This window comes from Neolamprologus brichardi, chromosome 14, assembly GCF_056152115.1.
Source record: "Neolamprologus brichardi isolate AB-2024 chromosome 14, ASM5615211v1, whole genome shotgun sequence".
Taxonomy (NCBI): domain Eukaryota; kingdom Metazoa; phylum Chordata; class Actinopteri; order Cichliformes; family Cichlidae; genus Neolamprologus; species Neolamprologus brichardi.
Genome location: NC_142117.1, coordinates 12,886,607 through 12,907,031, shown reverse-complemented (window position 1 = coordinate 12,907,031; position 20,425 = coordinate 12,886,607). Strand labels below are relative to the sequence as shown.

The 20,425-nt window shown below is 41.2% G+C and overlaps 1 protein-coding gene across 2 annotated transcripts in view; it reads right to left on the bottom strand.

Annotated features, from left to right (window-relative positions):
* pde2a (phosphodiesterase 2A) overlaps positions 1-20,425 on the bottom strand; it is a 169,045-nt gene that overhangs the window by 103,094 nt on the left and 45,526 nt on the right. The window contains exons 1-2 of one of the 2 annotated variants that reach the window (XM_006799938.3): positions 12,295-12,454; positions 11,972-12,062 (exon numbers count right to left, since the gene is read on the bottom strand). In XM_006799938.3, coding sequence (XP_006800001.2) covers positions 11,972-12,062; positions 12,295-12,329 — 126 coding nt within the window. In that variant the 5' untranslated portion in view covers positions 12,330-12,454. Of the gene's footprint in view, positions 1-11,971; positions 12,063-12,294; positions 12,455-20,425 lie in introns of those variants that run through there. The other variant, XM_006799937.3, reaches the window with a different exon arrangement.

Genomic DNA, 20,425 nt, shown 5'->3' with positions numbered 1-20,425 from the left:
CAGGTCGTCTTCACCATGTCTAAATACTCCGAGTTGGATTGCGTTACGAGGAGTTTAAAGGGTGTACATAATAAAGTGGCCTAAAGTGTAAAATCCGGCATGCTCTATTGTTATGACACCATCACGTTATTTAATAGAGTGCCTTTTAGAGTTAGTCAGCCATCAAATGCTGGGTCAGTGCATTCTGTCACAGAACTAATTTAAGATGCCATACAAGTAGCGCAAAAAGAGACCAAATCGGTTTAAGCTGCAAAGAATTACAGCTGTTATTGTGAATGCTATGATGAGAAGCACCAGCAGACAATCATTTTAAGGGACTAACACAAGGCTGAGGATAAAGAAATTTGCATTATGCCTCGATTCAGTTATTTCATCTTTTATGAGAGAAGCAGCTTCAAGACTCTATTACAGCCTCTTTACTGTCGGTTTGGATGCAGCAATCCTCAAACCATTACAGAGGTAAACAAGTTTAGGCATGGCTTGGCATGTCTGCACCCCCCTCTATGCATAAACCTTTTTAGTATTTTGGGGAATCTTTCCAAGCATGAGAAGTTTGAGAACCTTCGTTTTCTTTTCTTTTTTTTTTTTATTGTATTTTAGCTTACAATAACACAAGGAGAACACTCAGATATCCCTTTTTTTTTAAAGTTATTCATTATTAATAAGGTTTTCTAAACTGTAATCATAGGCAACTGCTTTTATGCAATAAAGGTGCTTTGCATTTTGCATTCAATGTAAGATGTGCAAAGTCACAAAGCAGCGTTAAATTCACAAAAAAACAAACAAACATGCAGTTTTCTGCATATCAGTGTTCAGACAGACCGATGAGAAGGACACGGCTCATTTTTACATTGGCCGTCTGTAGGGATCTAAAAGCTCATATTTCCCCCTCAGTTAACTGTCAGTTTCTCCACAGGGATGTCTAAAAGCCACTCACGTCTCGATGTATTCCTCCTGATAGAGCCGAGCTTTTAGAGTAAAAGGTACATAAGCCTGGGGGATGTTGACCTCTGTGCCTATGGAAATTTTTAAGTGTACCTCTGAGTGCATCATTGTATGCGTGTGCAGCATCGACGTGTTTGTGTGGAGGTGAAAGGATTGATCTCTTTTATCGGTGCGAATCGGATTAATCGCGTAGGCCAGTAAACCACCATCTAACAAGGTGGAGTGATGAAAACACACCTACATGAAGACACGCATGTATGCACCCACACACGCACAAACGCCTACACCCTCACATACACATACTGAAATCTCTCCGATAGGAAAACTTGAGCATGTTAGAAGTATATATAAAGGTCAACACTGAAAAGTGGCACAGTACACTGCATAGGCGTATACAGTACACACACACACACACAAGCACCTACACATTGCAAGTGGACAGGAACTAAGTGTGAGAGACCCAGAAAGAAAGGGACACGCCCCTCTATTTTAGTTCAATCCCCTGGGGAAATCACATACTGACACCTCTTCTCCTGCTGTTCTTTCACCCACTTCCTCAGTTCTTTTTCTTTTTTCCTCTGGCTTTTATTCTCCCCTCTATTCAAGTCTCCATTCAGTAATGGTCTATTACCACAATGGAAGGCCCACAAATTGAATGGGACAGAATAAGAATAGCACCAAAACACACAAACAGCCACAAAAAAATCACACCGTGTCACATTAGGAGGGAAATGAAGAGTGAAGAGAAAAGTGCACCTTTCTCTCTCTCTCTCTCTCTCTCTCTCTCTCTCTCTCTATCTATCTATCTATCTATCTCTCTATCTCTCTATCTATCTATCTATCTCTCTATCTATCTATCTATCTATCTCTCTATCTATCTCTCTATCTCTCTATCTATCTCTCTATCTATCTCTCTATCTATCTATCTATCTCTCTATCTATCTATCTATCTATCTATCTCTCTATCTATCTCTCTATCTCTCTATCTATCTCTCTATCTCTCTATCTCTCTATCTATCTCTCTATCTATCTATCTCTCTATCTATCTCTCTATCTATCTATCTATCTATCTATCTATCTATCTCTCTATCTCTCTATCTATCTATCTATCTATCTATCTATCTCTCATCCACCTCTCAGTACCTATTACTCATACTCTCTTCTGCCTCTGCACTCACATCCTTATCTAACTTGGCCTCTCTGGCGTTAAGCTACTGCAGTGATGCCAGATGAACAGAAAACCATCTACTTTTTTTTTTTTTGGAAAAGAAGCGTGGGCAGGCCACCCACCTTAAGTTTTGGATTTTATGCCATTGCTCATAAACTAGCGAACAGTTCTTGAGTAAAAAAAAGGTTGTTTTTATGAGGCATAGGCATGAGTGGGATGAAGCAAGAAGCATAGAAAAAGGTGAGACATATGTTTATATATGCATGCTTTTTGTTGCCTGGTAAACTAAATTTACATTATATAATATTACAGGATGTCTTTGCCATCCTCAAAATAGAATAAGAAAAATGTAGTGGTCGTGATGGACGCACATGCAGCTTTTGGCTATGAAATCCCATAAAGCCTAAATGGCTTTGGTGCTTAGATGAAAGAAGGGTAATGTATTGTTATGCTGCACTTCATCTCACACTTACAGCGTCCAAACAATGATTCACAATTCTCTGAAATTCATGTTATTTATTTAAGCTTTATTTAACCAAGAAAAGAGGACTCTCCTGAAATTAAAAATGTCTTTTACAAGAGATTCCTGGCAAAGAAAGAAAGCAGTACAACCAGCAGAGTTGAATAAACTCAAGTTAAGTAGACTAAAATACAGGCAATAAAGACGAAAAATACAAAAATGACCAAATTTTATAAACTTCAGGGCCAATAAACCCTGAAACATCAGTAGAACTCTTTGCCTGCTGCCTGAAACAAGGATAATACAATCCAAACATTTGCAGCCTGGAGTAACTACTTTAAAATCCCCTGAAGTTTTACTGAGACCAGTTCCTTAAGTTTTTGTTGATGTTGAAATGTTAATTGGATTCTCCCTGCAGACTACCCCGACGATGAGGCATGTGTACGTCCACCTTTTAACTTTTCATGACTTATATTTTTTCAGACATGCAGCAAAAACACCGACTGCAGCTCATTACCAAACTCTGGACTGACCGAACATACCCGAACATTGCCCTTATAGCTTTCTGTGTGTAGTTATATTATTAATAATGTGCCAGTCAGAAATCTTACGAAACTGACATTAAAATATCGTTACTGCCAGATCTTTCCTGCAACCTTGAGCAACACATAGTTGGTTTTTGATCATTAAAGTAGCAAATGAGGCTAAAGACCTTCCATTTTGACCGAGGTCACAAACCTCCCTTAGTTATGGAGCTGCAGACTCAGGCTATTAAGGACATGGCGTGATGCACCGAACATTTTCCTCCAATCCCTAGTTTTTCCACTCGCCGTGCATTTATAATGTGCATACTGTAGGGCCACTATGGCAGACCATTAACTGTTTTCTATCCTCTCCCATAGCTTGTATTTTTTCCTGTTTGTTGTTGGTTTTTATGCTTTTTTCCCCCTCTTACTTTTAAAAGTCTCTTCCTATGAAAACTGAGTTCTTTTTTCCCACCATCACCCTCTGCTTGCTCACTGTGGATCATCAGATTACCGGGACTCCCTGTTAAATATTGTATGATCTTTACCTCACAATGCAAAGCACCGTGGACTGAATTGAACTCTGACTAACATCAGCTTGCACCATGAAAGCCTGCAAAGGTGTATCTGTTGCTGTACTTGCTTGAAGAGTTTCTGGGTAGAGGATCACTTTAAGAAAGAGTTGCAGAACAACTTCTCTATATCCTTTCTGCCTACATGAGGTGAATGATGACTCACCGCTTGTTTCTTTCTTCTGTTTTGCTCAAAGTGGTGAATGCGCCTGGAGGCAGATAAAGCCACCTCACAATTTCACTTTTCTTGTTGTACTGTGGCAAGGCCACAGACGAATTAGCTTCAGAGAAGGGTCAGTTACTGCAAAGTGGGTTTTGCAAGGCGAATAGATCATTTCTTCTTAACAGGCATACAATTTAAACTGACATCTCACTGGGTGAATATACCATTTCTTTACACATGAGAGCTAGAGAGCTTTAAGAAGCAGCAAACGATGTCATGTACCAAAATCTGAGGAAGCGAGAAGCAGCGTGGATTACATGCTTCTCTCTTGATCACCGGCTAATGAATCCACGGATATGAGTAATGTCTATGGAGCCCTGGGGAGCATTTTTGTGTGCTGAATAAATCAAAGTTCTTCTCCGTTTCCTTTTTGTTCTTGTTGAGGCAGAGGTGAAGAAATAATTAAGACCCAATTTTTACTTTGATGTCATATTTACAATTTTTTTTATTGCTGTGGACAGGTTTGCTGTTAAAAGCTTTGTGAAAATTAATTTATTCCTAATTAATTTAATATTTTGCTAAACTAATTCATGTTTATATGTATGAGTGGTCCAATTACAAAACTGTTGTTCACAGGCAACAAAACCCACAGCTTCTAAAACATAAGACCTGTGGCTGGTAATCAATGTAATATACTGGCTCTGTTTAGTTAAAACCCAGTGAGTGACCACAGGTTACAAACTGGAGAGACAATAAGAAGAAATGTCATGTTCACTGCAGGAAAAAAAATACATGTTATATTACAATAACATAGTTTATTTTTATTTTTAAGACCATTTCTTGCAAGGCAGTCTCCCCTGATCTCTGCCTACCTTAATTTCTACATTAAATAAATTATATTAAATAAATGCCCAGAAATGAACAACAACAAAAGTTCAGCATCCCCGGGGTATCTTTCAGGAGTCTCTTTACCCTACTGTAGCATCAGTCACATGAAGCTGGTTATCAACTCATTAAGTTAGCTCAGTGTTTTCCCTTCACATTAACATGAAACCTGGAAGAAAAGCCAGCAAAAATAACAAATGTGCAATCAGATGGATTATAACTGAGTTTTTCATAAACGTAATATTTAAAATATGGGCTTAGTTTTTATTCTTTAAGCTGTAGTCTGAGTAAAGAATAAATATAAAACAGAATTTATTCTATGTGCAAATTTAATAATAAGGTCCAAGGTATTTTAGGATCACATATTCGTGCTAATAGCATCCCTGTTTTTTCCTGATGCTAACATTGGACATTATTAATAACTCTAGGCCACAACATTTCCCTGGATGGAGGTCTAAAGGATCTTCCAACATAACCTGCTCCACAGCAGATTAAGTTACCATGGCAATGTACCCGGTAAGAAGTGAACTGCCTTCATAGCACAGAAAACCCTGAAGTTATCTGCATATGATGAAATTGTGCTTCGTAGTACAGCCCTCAGCTTGGGGTTCAGAGTCAGTGTCCAAAGCCCTTCAATACGAGGACAAGAGCAGCTGAGGAACAAGCCCGCAATTAGAGAACAACTATATCTCATCTCTAACCTTATTAGAGGCGAAACAATCAATTAAAATGCAAGAATGTGATTAATGAAAACCGTCCACGGCAACAGTTTTTGTGGCCTCGTAGTGTTTGGCTGCAGTCTTTGGAAGCTCCCGTGCCCGCTTGCCTTGTTTTTTGTCATATCAACATTGCCAGCTGACAAAGAACGTGTCGTGATTATCACCTTTCTGTCTGAATGAAAGGGGGGCTAGGGGGGGCTCGAATGCCTACTCGTTCTCTTTGGAGTTTTGCAACTCAGCAGGGTGCCTGGACAACAAATATACAGCCGTACAGCATATTTACCTGCAGATATGTGAGAGTAGCGGACTGCGGGTATGTGAACACGCGCGTGCAAGCAGAAGGAGAAAGAGCTTGTTCAATGCCCCACAGGGATCCACTTGAGATAAAATTCAGCAGCTCTGAATAATACAGTCCATTTATCAAGGAAAAAGCGCTAACCCTGACATGCACACGCACACAACACATATATACAGCACGCAGAGGGTTGTTGTGGAGTGAAGGTGCCCTTGTGTCCCAGGTCATTTATCAGAATGTGTAATTCAAAGTGCCATGGCAGGCGAAGCCTGATGGTCTGAACTTCAATTTCTTCTCATTGCTTTGAACCGTACAGCATGTAATGCAACACTGCTGTGCCCCTGTAAAATAAAACACCCTCTCCCCTCTGTCTGGATTTGCATCAGTCAGCCACAGAAAGCCCCGCTACGGGAGAAATGCCACCACAGCAGGACAAGAAGGCAAACAAGCAAAAGCACAATCTTTTATCTTAACAATGCAGAAAAAAAATGTTTGAAGCAACTTTACTTTTTAATAATATAAAGTTTCCAAACAACTATCATTAAGTAAAAGTACATAAATTCAACCATGCTCCAAAATCTTCATCTGGGAGCCACAGGACTAAACAACCAAACTATGTAAAGTAGGTAGAAATACCTCAACCACATACTCTGGTTAATTCTTACTAACCAAAAATACATTAATATCAAAGTTTTAGTATGAGTAAAAGTTGATTTTGTTAGTGAAAATTGTAGAGTAAAGGTATTGTGATATTTGTAGCCACTGAAAATGTAAGTATGTAAAAGAAAACAAAGCACTCACTACAAAGCTCAAAAATATTAGGGAACATTTGATCATCACAATATAACACAGCTAAACTTCAGGAGTGTTAATCTGTCCAGTTAGAAAGCACAAAACACTGTGAGTTCATTTCACCTGCTTTGATGCAAATGAAACTGATAACAGGTGCAACAGAGAGGCGACAATAACACAACACCAAAAAAGTTGTTTGGTCTTGCAGCTGCTGTCCATAGATAATTTTCTTATTATTTGAGCCTCCTGAGTGTTTTTCCTCTTCTTTTGCTTTTTCCTCATCAGTGTTGGTAGCATGAGATTATGCCTGCAGCCCATACTGGTAGTCCAGCTCCTCCAGGATGGCACATCCATACGTGCCATTGCAAAAATGTATATTTGTCTCAACAGTGTAGAAGAAATATCCGAGTTGGGCTCATGAGGCCAGAATGTGAAGGCAATCCCTGAATGATGGAGGCACTGATGCCATTGTCTGGCCCTGATTTGTCCCAGACCTGAATCTAATGAGAACTTCAGGGAGTTTTTACATTGGTGCACCTGACACCAACACAAAGCACCACAGACTGATCAGGAGCTAACTCATACGCTGATCCATGTCTGGAAGGAGATCCACCCAAGGACACCATCCACCATCCCATCAGGAGCATTTCCAGATGTCGTCCGAAGTGCATCCAAGTCAGATCGGGCTTTTAATGTTGATTTTTAACCTGTTTATTTAATTGGTCAGCGTCTGGTGTGATTTAAGTGTTTTGAGCACTGCACAACTTACTGTAGTTGTGGCTCACATCATCAGGCACCTTTAATTAAAACATTTCATGAGTTCTCTTAATGACTTTTGGATTATTTCATTTGCATTAAAGTAAAAGACCGCCAGTGCAAATTATTACAACCAAAGCAGGTAACCTTCCTCTTTGCTTCTGCACTGGAGCTAGGTAAGGATGAATGTTTTAAGATTGCTGCAATGAAACCTACGAATGACACGACTGTTACAGAATGATAGTGTGTAAACTTCAAACTGACACCTGCAAAAAGACAATAAAAAGAAATGTGGTCTGTTTTCCCTTTAGGCTACACAGTATAACGCACACTGCGAAGTTTGATCTGCAAACAAACTGAAATTGTCCTTGATTAAAACATCAAAGCAGAACAACACAGGCTGTACGAATGAATATCTGCTGAGTTTGATTTAATTAAACAGCTTATTATTGCTTCGTGTTTACTCTGAGCCTCGGGTTCAGTAATTCTGCTACAAGGAGGAGGGGTTTCTGTTTTTGATCATGCACAGGTTGGTGCTGCTCTGTGCACAACACAATCAAATTGAAAAATGGACGTCCATGAGAGTAAAGTTCACTGAAAAGTTTCTTTCCCAGCAGAGAGCACGGAATATACAGAATCCTAATATTTAAAGCAAACTATTGTTGTCTGGTCCAATACTGTACTTTTCCAAAACATTTACAGACAGTGAAACAAAGTCCACAGGCAATCACGCAACAAGCTCACCGAGCACCGCTGTCTACATCGGTTAATGAGCCACCAAGCTTGCCTGCTGCCATCACCGAACGGGCAATCGATTGAAGCTGTCACCTCACTGCACATTCTCCGCCGCTGCAGCCACTGCTCATGCACGACACACCTACCTGTTATTACAGAGTCCCTCGAGGTTTGGAATCGAAATACTGCGTTGGGAATTGGAAAACCTCATGAATCTTGCTCCCCATAGTTTCAGTTGTGCCACAATCGATCAGCGCAATAAAACCGAGAGCAGAAGCTCATACATGCTGGATATTAACTGTAAGACTGCGAGTATGTGGAGCTCCACAATATTATGTACAAGACACACATAGCAAGCAAATCATCCTCCAGATGTAATTTGATCTCCATGTGGTTTCTGCTGCATGTAAATGTCCTTCCCATCATGTAAAATGATGCAGTCTCCTTATTTGTGGCACAGCTTTATATATGTCTGGATTTGTAACTGTGAGGTACATTTAATGCATAATTCCATGCATTTAAAGTATTTAAATGAGGTATAATTTAGATGCAGGCACGCAGGCGACGAGACACGCACTCTGTGCTCTGCCATCATCTAAATGAAGAGCACTTTAAAATATTCTCACTACAATGCTCGTGAGTAATTTGAGTCGTCATGTAATTCGAGGTTATCTGCCGCTGCGAGGTGACTGACAATCCACCTTCCATGCAGCGGCACACCCACACCACCTCACATGCAATTCAGCGACACACACACACACACAGGTCACTGGTCTTCTGTGACCAGTTGAGGCGATTTGTTTCAATTGCCTGATCAACAACAATGGGATCAGCGGTGTGTGTATTTGGATGAATCCGCTGAATTCATCTTGCTCCAGGTTCGCTGCTTACAGCCCCATGTCGCATCGGTGGTATATTATTGAGGATAAAATCAAGGCAGACAAGAAGAAATACACTCTGGAGGTTTCACACGAGGCTGAAAAGGCCACATCAGGGCTTAAGGGCAACAGCGCTGCTTCCTCATGTCTCCTTTCAAAAGGAAATGTTTGATATTAGCGGGATATTAGCGGCTTTTTGCATCAGTCTCTGGCTACTGTGGATGGATTTTTTTTCCAGTGATTCCTTCTACTGGTTCCAAAAGAAAATTCAAGATTAAATAAATACCTTTTTGGAGTATAGGCCAAGCTTAAAATAAAGAGATAAGACAAGCTATTTTGACTGATAGTGAAAGAGCAGTGAGTCAGTAGCTTTACTGCGAGCTCAGCTCTATGTCTTATTGTTTTGCATGTATGCAAATGAACAGTGAACACCTGGATCTGCCCACAACCACTAGATCAGACTGTATGAATAGGTAAAAATTTATACAATATTTCACATTACGCGAGCAACAAGTAAAATGGTTTTCTTAAACTTTTGTCGTCAGTTCAGATTAACACTTTTATCTCAAGGGCAGGCACGCTCATATAGAGCAAGCAGATACATGCCCAGTGCAACTAATGCAATAGTCATGTTTTAATCCCCATAAGAAAGCTTTCTCTTCCAGCGGTGAGGTCAGAGCACAGAGTCTAACCCTCGCTCCCCAAACTGACAATTATAACACTATATAATGCAAAACCCCAGTGGGCTAAACCTACTCCATTCAGCAGAACCACTTTCATGTCATTCAGGTCAAGCTATCAGGGGAGCTCGGGTATGGAGTTCTGGGACACGCACTCAAATCCCCTCACGCACACACAGAAATAATTACAGGGTTTTTTTTCCTTCTTTAATTCAAATGGGCTTTTTTTTTTCTTCCATCTTAACATTCAGTGCAGAATTTTCCCCTGCTTTTAACTCGTGCCCATCATCTTTGGCTAAATGAGAGGAAAACGTGGAAACATCTGTGCAGAGAAATGAGAAAATGACAAGGATAGCGGATAACTGGGAGCTGGAGGAGAAAGGTGAATGCACACACCTGCCCGCAAGTGTTGCTTCTGCACGCACTTGGTGAAAGTCACAGAGCTCGCAGACGTGTACGTAAACACTTCAGAGACTTTGGAGTGAAGCATGTTTGTGTGAGTATAAGCATCTATGAAGCCAAAATGATAATAATAATAATAATTTGTATTGACACACAGACACCCAGTGGAGTGGAGAGTGAGAAGAATCCACGAAAATAATTATTTTGTTAAACACCCTCCGATTCCCTGATGAACTAATCCTCACATCTGTTTCACTGGAGACTGAGGAGAGATGAGTCTGCTGCTTTTACTGCCCCACTGTCTCGCAGGCACGTACAAGCCAGCATATAAGTGAATGCATTTCACTCCATTACTGTATAAACTCACAAATCTCATGCATGACAGCAGAGATACGAACACTGAGGTACTTCTTAATCGCCCTCCACCCCTCCAGCTCCTACTTATCTGTCATCCAGAGTACTGTAAGATCCATGGTGTGACAAAAATACTTTATTGTGGACAAAACTGCACTCAAGAAAATGAATGCAAAGACTTTCTCTCCCTTTAAAATGCACATTTGTAACCTGTAGCAACTGTGACGCTTCAGGTCGTCATCCTGCAGGGCGTTACGTTCCCTCCAGACCAAATCACACAAGGAATTACAGTACGGGTGACGACAACTAACCATTAACAAACAAAACAGGCTTTAAGGGAGGAATGCAGTAGGACAGGACTTTCAGCCATGTGACCTGAGTGCGGAAACACGTACGTGGACATCTGAAGCACAAATGCATTGGCAGCGTAAAGGCAGATACACATATACCGTACCTGCAGGCAGGTGTGTACGAATGAAAGCCGCAAGAATAAAAGAAGTACGTCACTGCAGTCAAACACACAAAAGGTAGTAATGTTTTTGACATGAAGCAACATGTGGACAAAAAGTGTCGGGACACCACAGTGGATTTTTCAGACCCATGTTTAGGTGTCCAACACGTCACTGACACGGATAAAGCATTTCTTTATGTTTATCACCTAACCCGCGTGTGTGACACTGCACATGCACCTGCACCCCTGTGAGCATATATCTAGGTAATTGAATCTGAGCACAACATGTCAACACTGGCAGCCAATCAAACTTTCTTTCTTTTTTTCCTTTTTTTAATTTCACTCCCGACACTATGCTTGACGGGACATGTGAATATAACAGAGGGTAGCAATTTTAGATTTTATGCATCTGCGTGTCATAAATCATACAAATGCAAAATAAGGAGCAGTAGGGACGACAGGATGCAGGGGGAAGTAGGAAAGATGAAACAACACGAGGCTTGTTGATATGGGGTCGCCAGGACAAACAGCGGCAATTTAACTGTTAGCCTAAAACAAACACAGACACACAGACACACACCCACACACACGTGCAAACAAGCACACCACAAGTGAACACAGACTACAGTGCACAGGGCTCATCTGCCATTGAAAAAAGGCACTGTCTTTAATTTCCTACCTTTCATGTTTATAGCTGCTTTATGTTTCATCTTTCCATCCCTTATCCCCCCACCCAACCTCCCCCTCACTCATTCACTCTCTCTCTTTCTCTCTCTCTCTCTCACACACACACACATCCAGAGAAGTAATAAGCCTCTCAGTGACTCAATCAACAGAAAAAGAGAGAAAGCAACAGGAGCTGAAACTTACCCTCCACAGACAAAAAGTCATCATTAGCACCCCCCCCCCCCCCCCCAAAAAAAAAAAAAAAAAAAAAAAAAAAAATAGAGAGGGTCAAAAAAAGAGAGAGAGAGGGGACGACAGATGTGTGTGTTAAAGGGAGGTCAAAGAAAGGGATGATAAGATTTTATGTTGGGAAAACCGGAGAGTTGGAGGAAAATGCTTAAAAAAATCAGTATTGTTGTTTATAACTGGAAGAGAAGAGAAGAGAAGAGAAGAGAGGAGAAGAGAAGAGAAGAGAAGAGAAGAGAAGAGAGGAGAAGAGAAGAGAAGAGAAGAGAGGTGATCCTACCTGGAGTTGTTCGGACAGCGTGGTGGACTGTCTGGCACTCAGGGCTGGAGCTGAACTCTCGTCAGGACGCAGGAACACTTGCTGACCACGTCTGTAGGGATCAAAAACAGCAGTGAGGACCTCTGTGTGTGTCTGCGTGTTTGAGTTGTCCTCTGCGCACGCCAGCTGTCAGACTTTACGTGATAAGCTGCTGGCAAAGGAGCATTTCCATTCACACACACACTCCTAGACACAACAATTTATCTCTTCCTACATCTGAGGAGTGCAGGAATTTAAAGGTGTGTGTGAGGGAATGTAGGTGAATGTGTTTGTGAAGTCCTTACAGGTCCTTTCCTTTCTTCCTCTCAAGCGCAGTCATGTCATCTCCACCTGTCGTATGCAGAGAGAGCGCCGGAGTCACACACACATTCGCGCACACGGCGAAGTACCAAAGCACACGCTCGCAGGCTGAGACGCACACTGGCGCGCTAACTCCACGAGCTGCAATGCATAGAGCTGAGAGTGAACACAGTCCCTCCTCCTCTCTCCTCCCACCTCTCTCTCATGCTCGCTCTCTCTCTCTCTCTTTTTCTCTTTCTATGTTCCTCCTCTGGGTCTTACCGCCTCCCTCAAACCCTCCCCATGATTCATCTCTCTACTGTCAGTATGTACGCTGAAGGGATCACTGTTATAAAGACACACATGGACCGACTTCAAAAAAAGAAATAGAATTACCATCTCTGTTTTGTCGTTTGCTTCTGCCAACATGTTCTTATATATAAATATATATAAGAACATGTATATAGTGATAAATGTCAGGTTAAACTGATTTTACTTGGCTTTGTTACCTGTGTTTTCTTGCTTTTTGTTGGTTTGCCAGTTCACTGAGACAGAATAATCTCCCTGTATTTGCTCACGAGCCAATTCTAATGGAACAAAACTGCAGGCATGCTTCAAATGTTGCTGTGGCTACAAAGGAGCGACATATTCTAAAACATGGATGCATTCCTAACGTCATCAACCGAGCATCACAGAAAATCTCTACAATCATTAGCCAGTGTTTACCAAACTCAGAAATGTAATCACAAGCTCATCTTCTGTATAGATTTATTTCCTATTTGCACAGCGTCATGTCACACTGAAGCTGACCTTTGACCTTTTTTTAAAAAAAAAATTTAATCCAGTATTTTTGTTATGGTCAGAAATGTGTTTGTGTCATCCATCCATCCACAACCTTATTGGTCATCTGGCTCCATCTCACCCTGTCCCCATCATCCTCCTCTGTCACACCAAACTTCTGCATGTCCTCCTTCACTACATCCATGAAGCTTACTCTGCAGTCTTCCTCTTTTCCTTCTGTCTGGAAACTTCATCTGTCCAACATTGCCACCGTCGCTCCTCTGCACATGTCCAAACCATCTCAGTCTTCCCTCTCTAACCTCGTCTCCAAACTGCTCGACTTAAGCTCTTCCTCTGATGTCCTCATTCTCTTCCATCCAGGTCACTCCCAATGAGCCACCTCCAGCTCTGCCCCAGTAACTGTCCAAACCGTACATCATAGCATGTCTCACTACCATCTTGTAAACCTTCCCTTTCACTCTTGCTGCTTCTTCTGTCTCCCATCACCCCTGACAGTTGTCTCCACCCAATTCACTCTGCCTGGACTCTCGTCTTCACCTCTCTTGTGCACTGTCCGTTGCTTTGGATGGCTGATCCCAAGTATTTAAAATTTATCTAGCTTCACTGTCTCTACCGCTGGCACCTTCACTTTTCCACCTCTCTTCCTCTTATTCGCACACATGTATTCTGCCTTCCTTCCACTGATTTTCATTCCTCTTCTCTCCAGCGTATACCTCCACCTCTCCAGGCTCTCTTCCACCTGCTCCCTACTTTCTCTATACCTCTCCATTAACACTCCACAGGACTGTGTTACACATTCTGGTTTAAAAGTTCACCGTCCCTTTTCCTTGACATCTGTGTAGACTTTAGAACCCCCCCCCCCCCCCCCCCCTCCCAAAAAAAAAATAACCCCAAAACATCAGGTTATTTGTGGAACCACTTAAAATAACTTATTTGCAGATATTTGGAAATTCATGAAAATTCATGTCAGCAAAGTCGGATGTGGAAAAGCTGTTGATGCAAGAGTAACAAGCATAGATAATTAAAATATATCTGACAACATCCTCTGGTTTTTGATAAAGTCTTATTTTGTTTTTAAGCAAACAAATTTGCTAAATTTGGTTGCTGTTCTGGAACATTTAATCACATCACGTGACCTGATAAAGGAAATCTTTGTGCACAAACCTTCAGGCTACAGTTTTTATGATATAGCAACAGGAGAAGAAAAGTGAGATTGCTTTGGTGTTACTTGGGTCTCCTACCATCGCACACAGTTTCATAGGCAATAAAAATCGATGAAGAATCATTTAAAACTCTCCACGGTGTCTAGAAGTATTTAAAAAAAGATTCAATTACATCATTGGCGCTTTCATTTTTTCACACCCGCATTTATTATTGATGAAGTTTTCTTAAGTCTAAATAAAACAGAATAAAATCTTTGAAAATAAATCCTGAAAATCAAAAGCAGGAGGAACCCTAATTTATCCGAAAAACCAGCTTAGCAGAAACACAGTCACACACCACCGGAGTTCGATGCTTTTAATCAGCCGACAGATTTATCATGTCGGAGTCTGGAGCGATGCTGACAGCGACAGGATATTTAGCATGAAGCTGTCAAACAGACTAAAAGGAGTCTGTCTAATGCAAGTCTAGCAAACTCACAACAAACCATGGCTAGGCACGCTTACAAAGTCACATCACATGTTAGTGGATGCTCTTCTTAAGCAGTCGTATCAAGTCAACACTCTGCTGGTAATTCTTGTTATGTTTAATACATTGTAGGTATTTGCATGATAGTCTGCTAACAGCTAGGCCACTTAACTGAGTACAGATTTGAAGCTATCACAGACAGACAGCCACAGTGTGGGATTACGGCGGACCGATTCAAATGAAGTAAGCAGCTTCGGTTCAAATGCTGAAAATTGGCCTGACTCGGGAAAGATAATGGTAATTGTTTGGAAAAACAATCAAAACTAAGCACTGTTGTGATGTGTTCACTGAAGGCTGAAATTGTCTGAAATAAATTCAAGAAGGTTAAGCATTCATACAAAATCACATAGAGTGTATAGCAATGGCTATTTGTCTTTGAGTAGTACTTTTGCTTTAATGTACAAGCTCATGCTGGACAAATAATCAATGGCACGTGCTATTTTATGAATTTATCACTACACTAAATTTAAGAACCAAACCCAGTTGAATCCTTTTAAGAACTTATAGAGTTCACAGGCAGTCAGAGGTTAAGCCCTGGCTCATGGGGTTATGTTGAGGTGAGAGTGCTCGGATATAAAATGCTCTAATATCAAACCCAGCGACTGCCTGTTTTGTAAACAGTGAAGGGTTATTCCAGTACAGCACAAGCTCAGACTGTATCGACTGTGTTGTGTTGGCTAATAGCTGCAAGACACAAAGACATAATCAGCACAGCACACAGTTCATATCATCAGCTCTGTATGGCACACACTCACAGAGGCCGGAGAGCAGGCCCTTACATATACTCAGAAACACAAGCAGAACTACAAACACACACCTCAAAATGGGTTAGTTCAAAGCGAATTCTCCTCAAAGACGGTCTCTCTTCATCTGCCGTGGACTCGGTGATCTAGATTACCTTTTACACACATGCACGCACGTGCACGCACGCGCAAACACGGAAACACAATTCTCCACGTTACTGCTGCCATAGTACAGCTGAAGAGAATATTGATCTCTTGTTTCTGATTAAAACCAGGGCTGCTCAAACGCAATCAACACACAAACCCACCCACTGCTCTTTCTCACACACAGACCTATAAAACAAACACACGCACACACACAAACTCTGGCAGCCTGAATCCAATGTGAAGGGCCATAATTAGTAATCAGTGAACACGGGATCGGATGATGATCCAGCCAGTAACCGCGCTCTAATAGTTGTGTATTGTCTTTATGAATAAAACATATATGTGAATGCATGAGATTTATATAATGTCTATTAAAAAACTGTGATTGGAAGTGTGTATATGCTGAAATCCAGAGCTCGCTTTTGTCCAGACTCTCTTTGAGTGATTGAAAGCACTAAACAGTAAAGCTGCACTCAGGGGAATAGGGCTAATCTACATAATGGTGGAGATATGTTAACAGCATCCTGATGCACACACACACACACACACACACACACACACACACACACATCTTCCACACTAGCAGCGCCCTCTCCGATGCGACTGAGCCAAACAGAGTTAAGACAATGATGTATTTATGTTTTGTTATGTTTATCTCTCTATTTAACTGTATCATTACGATGCTAATTACAGGGCAGTCTTTATGCAGTTTTATGTACATATTATAGCACCCTGTGATTAAAGACTGATAACAGCCTTACAGCTGGTAGATTACAGCTATTTACAACTGTACTGACATTTCACTATTTGTTTTTCTCTGAGAATATCACTAGAATGTAAATGAAAGGATTCATTTTCAATGCAGATTTCTCCAAAATCAGCCCTGTTTTGTCTTACTTTCCTTTCAGACCTCCATCAAAGCTTGAAAGGGGGGGCTGTGCAACTTGACCCTTTTCTGTAAAACAATAGCGATTCCTTTTTCAAGATGGGATGTGCTCCGCTTGATGAGCAAAGTGCATTCGGACAAGTGTTTCTACTGTGTGTGGAGCAGGTAAGGACAAAGAGAGGAATTACTTGATCATGCTCATAGTGGGAATATAAGATTGTTAGATAAGGCTGATAAAACTCAAATGGATCTGAACCACCTCACAAAGACGACTTATTGTGCACAATAGCAGTCATACCTCATGTAATGCACAATGTCTTACCTTAGCTTTGCACACAGTGCTGAAACAATCCATCATGGAACCTATTAGTAAATTGTCAGACACCCAGTTATTGATTAAAGCGACCAACCCCTGGTTGACAGTGGGTAACAAGAACCTGCTTTTAAAAGGAAGAAACACTCCTGCAGAACCAGGGTCAGACGGTGGCAGCCAGTTGGAGGGTGAGAGCAAAGGGAAGACAGAAAAGAGCACAGTGGGATGACAAACCGCAAATAGGACATATGAATAAATAACACATAAAAGTGAGAAATAAATAGAGTATGTCGGATTATGATATTATTTTATGCCATGTTAGACCCCTAATTAAAGATTGTGAATTATTATGTAGTTTTAGTTTGCATTATTCTCCTGAATTAGAAGAAGGTGATAACTATTACATTTGGTAAACTGATTTGCATTATATTAGACTGCTGATTTATTGTGAATGAATGAGATTGTTTTATGATGCATTATACTGCTGAGTTATAAGAAATACTGTTTGCAGAAAGTCATCGCCTTATTTGTCTGATTAGAAGAGAACAGAGCATACTGCCCCATCTCACCAGGAGCAGATAAACAGGGAGCCAAGGTCGTAGCTTAGGCGCTGTGTGAGAAAGAATGTGAATGTTTAGGCTTTTATGATTAGGTGGGGGCCACTAGAGGCTATAAGAGTTTGATCAAGGCTCCACCATTTTGAGATCTGATGCTGTCTGTGTATGGTGTCCATCTCCCACGCGTGTGTTCATTAAATCATCGTTTGACTTGACCTGGCCGGACCAGTGTTGTTATTTTGGTTTTCCTCTTGTATCCATTCCCAATATTTGAATCCGTAACAAGTAATAAAAGCACAAACTGTCAAGTCTGTCTACATGAGTTAATAATAAGGTCACAGTCGCACTAGGAAAAACAGCTTAAAGGCCAAGGCACCTCAAAAATTACCGAGACTTTACACAAGGAACTTCGGCAATGAAATGTCTTGACTCTTGACAATGGCATTAAGCAGGAGTGAGTCTGCGAATGGTTTGTAACTGAATGCAGTAAAGCAGTAAATCTGTGAAAATTGCAAATCTCACTCCTACACGCACAGAAATTCCTCCAAAAATAGCTATAGGCACGATCAGGTATAATATTATGACCACCTGCCTAATGTTGTGCCGGCCCCCCTTTTGCTGCTAAAATAGCACATTTAGGCATATGCTCCACAAGACCCCAGAATGGGTCTTCTGGTATCTGGCACCAGTGAAGGTGGGGCCTCGACGGATCAGACTTGCTTGTTCAGCACATCCCACAGTTGCTCGATTAGATTGAGGAACTGGAGATTTTGGAGGCCAAGTCAACACCTCAAACTCATTGTTGTGCTCCTCAAACTATTCCTGGACCATTTCTGCTTTGTGGCACATTATCCTGCTGAAAGAGGCCACAGCCATCAGGAAGTAGTGTTTTACAGTGTACGTGGTATGTGTCAAAGTAACATCCACATGGATGGTAGAACCTGAGGTTTCCCTGCAGAACAAAGCATCACACTGAATTTTACCTTCTTCCCATAATGCATCCTGGTGCCAGGTGGTCCCCAGATAAGCAACACTCACACATGCTCAACCGGCCACATGAAATAAAAGACAATGTGATTCATCAAACTAGGTCCAGTTCTGATGCTCCTGTGCTCATTGTTGATGGTGGACAGAGGTCAGCATAGGAATCCTGATTAGTGTGCAGCTCTGCAGCCCAGTACACAACAAACTGGGATGCACTGTGTATTCTCACACCTTTCTATCAGAACCAGCATGAACTTTTTCAGCAGTTTGAGCTGCAGTAGCTCGTCTTTTGGACACAGAGATCAGCCATCGTTCCCGACATCCATCACTGAACCTTGGCCGCCCATGACCCTGTCGCTGGTTCACCACTGTTCATTTCTTAGATAGATACTGATCACTGCAGACTGGGAACTGCAGAGCCGCAGTTTTGGAGATGATCTGACCCAGTCATCTAGCCATTACATTTTGGCTCTTGTCAGACTTCTTCAAATCCTTACACCTGCCCATTTGTCCTGCTTCTAACACATCAGCTTTGAGGACAAAATGTTCACTCGCTCACTGATACAGCTCATCAACTAACATGTGCCATGACAACGAGATAATCAGTGTTATTCCTCAGAGATCATAATGCTGTGCCTGATCAGTGTAGTTTTTGCAGGACAGTAATTCAACTACAAAATTATATAGGTTCATTTATATATATATATATATATATATATATATATATATATACATATACATATATATATATATATATATACATACATATATATATATATATATATGTATGTATATATATATATATATATATATATAGGAATTTAACCAAAATAAAACCACTTCAGTTGAGTCCCCTATTCCAATGAGAGGTACTGCAGACAAACTGTGCTGATCAGTGCAAACTGACCCAGACCGGCTGCAATGTTCTGGCAATCAGTCTGCGTTTATAAATTAGACAGCAGCTATTTGCAGACTAGTAATTGCAGTCATTCGGAGTCGGACCAGACTGCCTCTCAACGTGCGACCTGTACTTGTAATCGAAACACTGAGCGTGCACAACCCCTGAACCTCTGGGCTGAACTGTTCACCACAACTATTTGCTATTGATCACCACATGCTAAAATACTCAATATGATCATGAAGCACCCACCGATTTTTCTTCACTGCAAAGCCATTACAGAGCAATGTGCAAACCTTTAATCACTCTGTCTGTGGGCATTTATACTGGTGCGATTCCTGTACTGAAACACTGTCACCTCCCATTACAGTGAAGTTGCTCGGTTTAAAGAAATACTCCAAGTAGCGTGCGACTAACAGCTTAGAGGGAGGTGTATGTCTGAGCATGTGTGTGAAAATTACTTAAACTTATTTTTACTCATAACTAATTTCCTTAAACAAAACAAGCAGTAAAACAACAGCAGGAAGGCAACAACGACACGCCCTCCTTTGGAAAGTCACGCAGGCGATCACACATGCACTTGAGGGCGAGCTGCTCTGTTTGTATTGATAACGTGTTTCAACACTGCAGTGCCTTTGTCAACGCGAGTCTCCTCTGCGAGGCATAGCTCTGGCAAACAATGAATTTGAACGCACAAAACTGCAATAACGCTGCAACCGGGATGAGGAAAAAAAGCGCAGAAAACACACATGCACATATTTCACCTTTGTACAGCATGTATTCACCACACTCCTCTGATTCAAACCCTCTTTCACTTCTCAAGATGCAGGCCTCTTGTTTTTTTACAGTTTGATCAAAGTGTCTCATACGCAAAGGTCTTAATATGACTGTGACCGATTTTTCAAACAATGCTCGGTTCGCTTCATTTTATACACCAGTCAGTTTCGAGCCCGATGTTGTGGGAGTCATTATTTCACTGAAACGGTCACAGCACCTTACAAATCCAAAGCTCTTTGTGTGAACAGTGGAGCTGTGCGTTGTGTCACGGCCAGCAGAATCCAAACAGCATAAATAACAAACCTTTCTGACTTCTGTTCATCAAAAATCGCAAAGCAAAA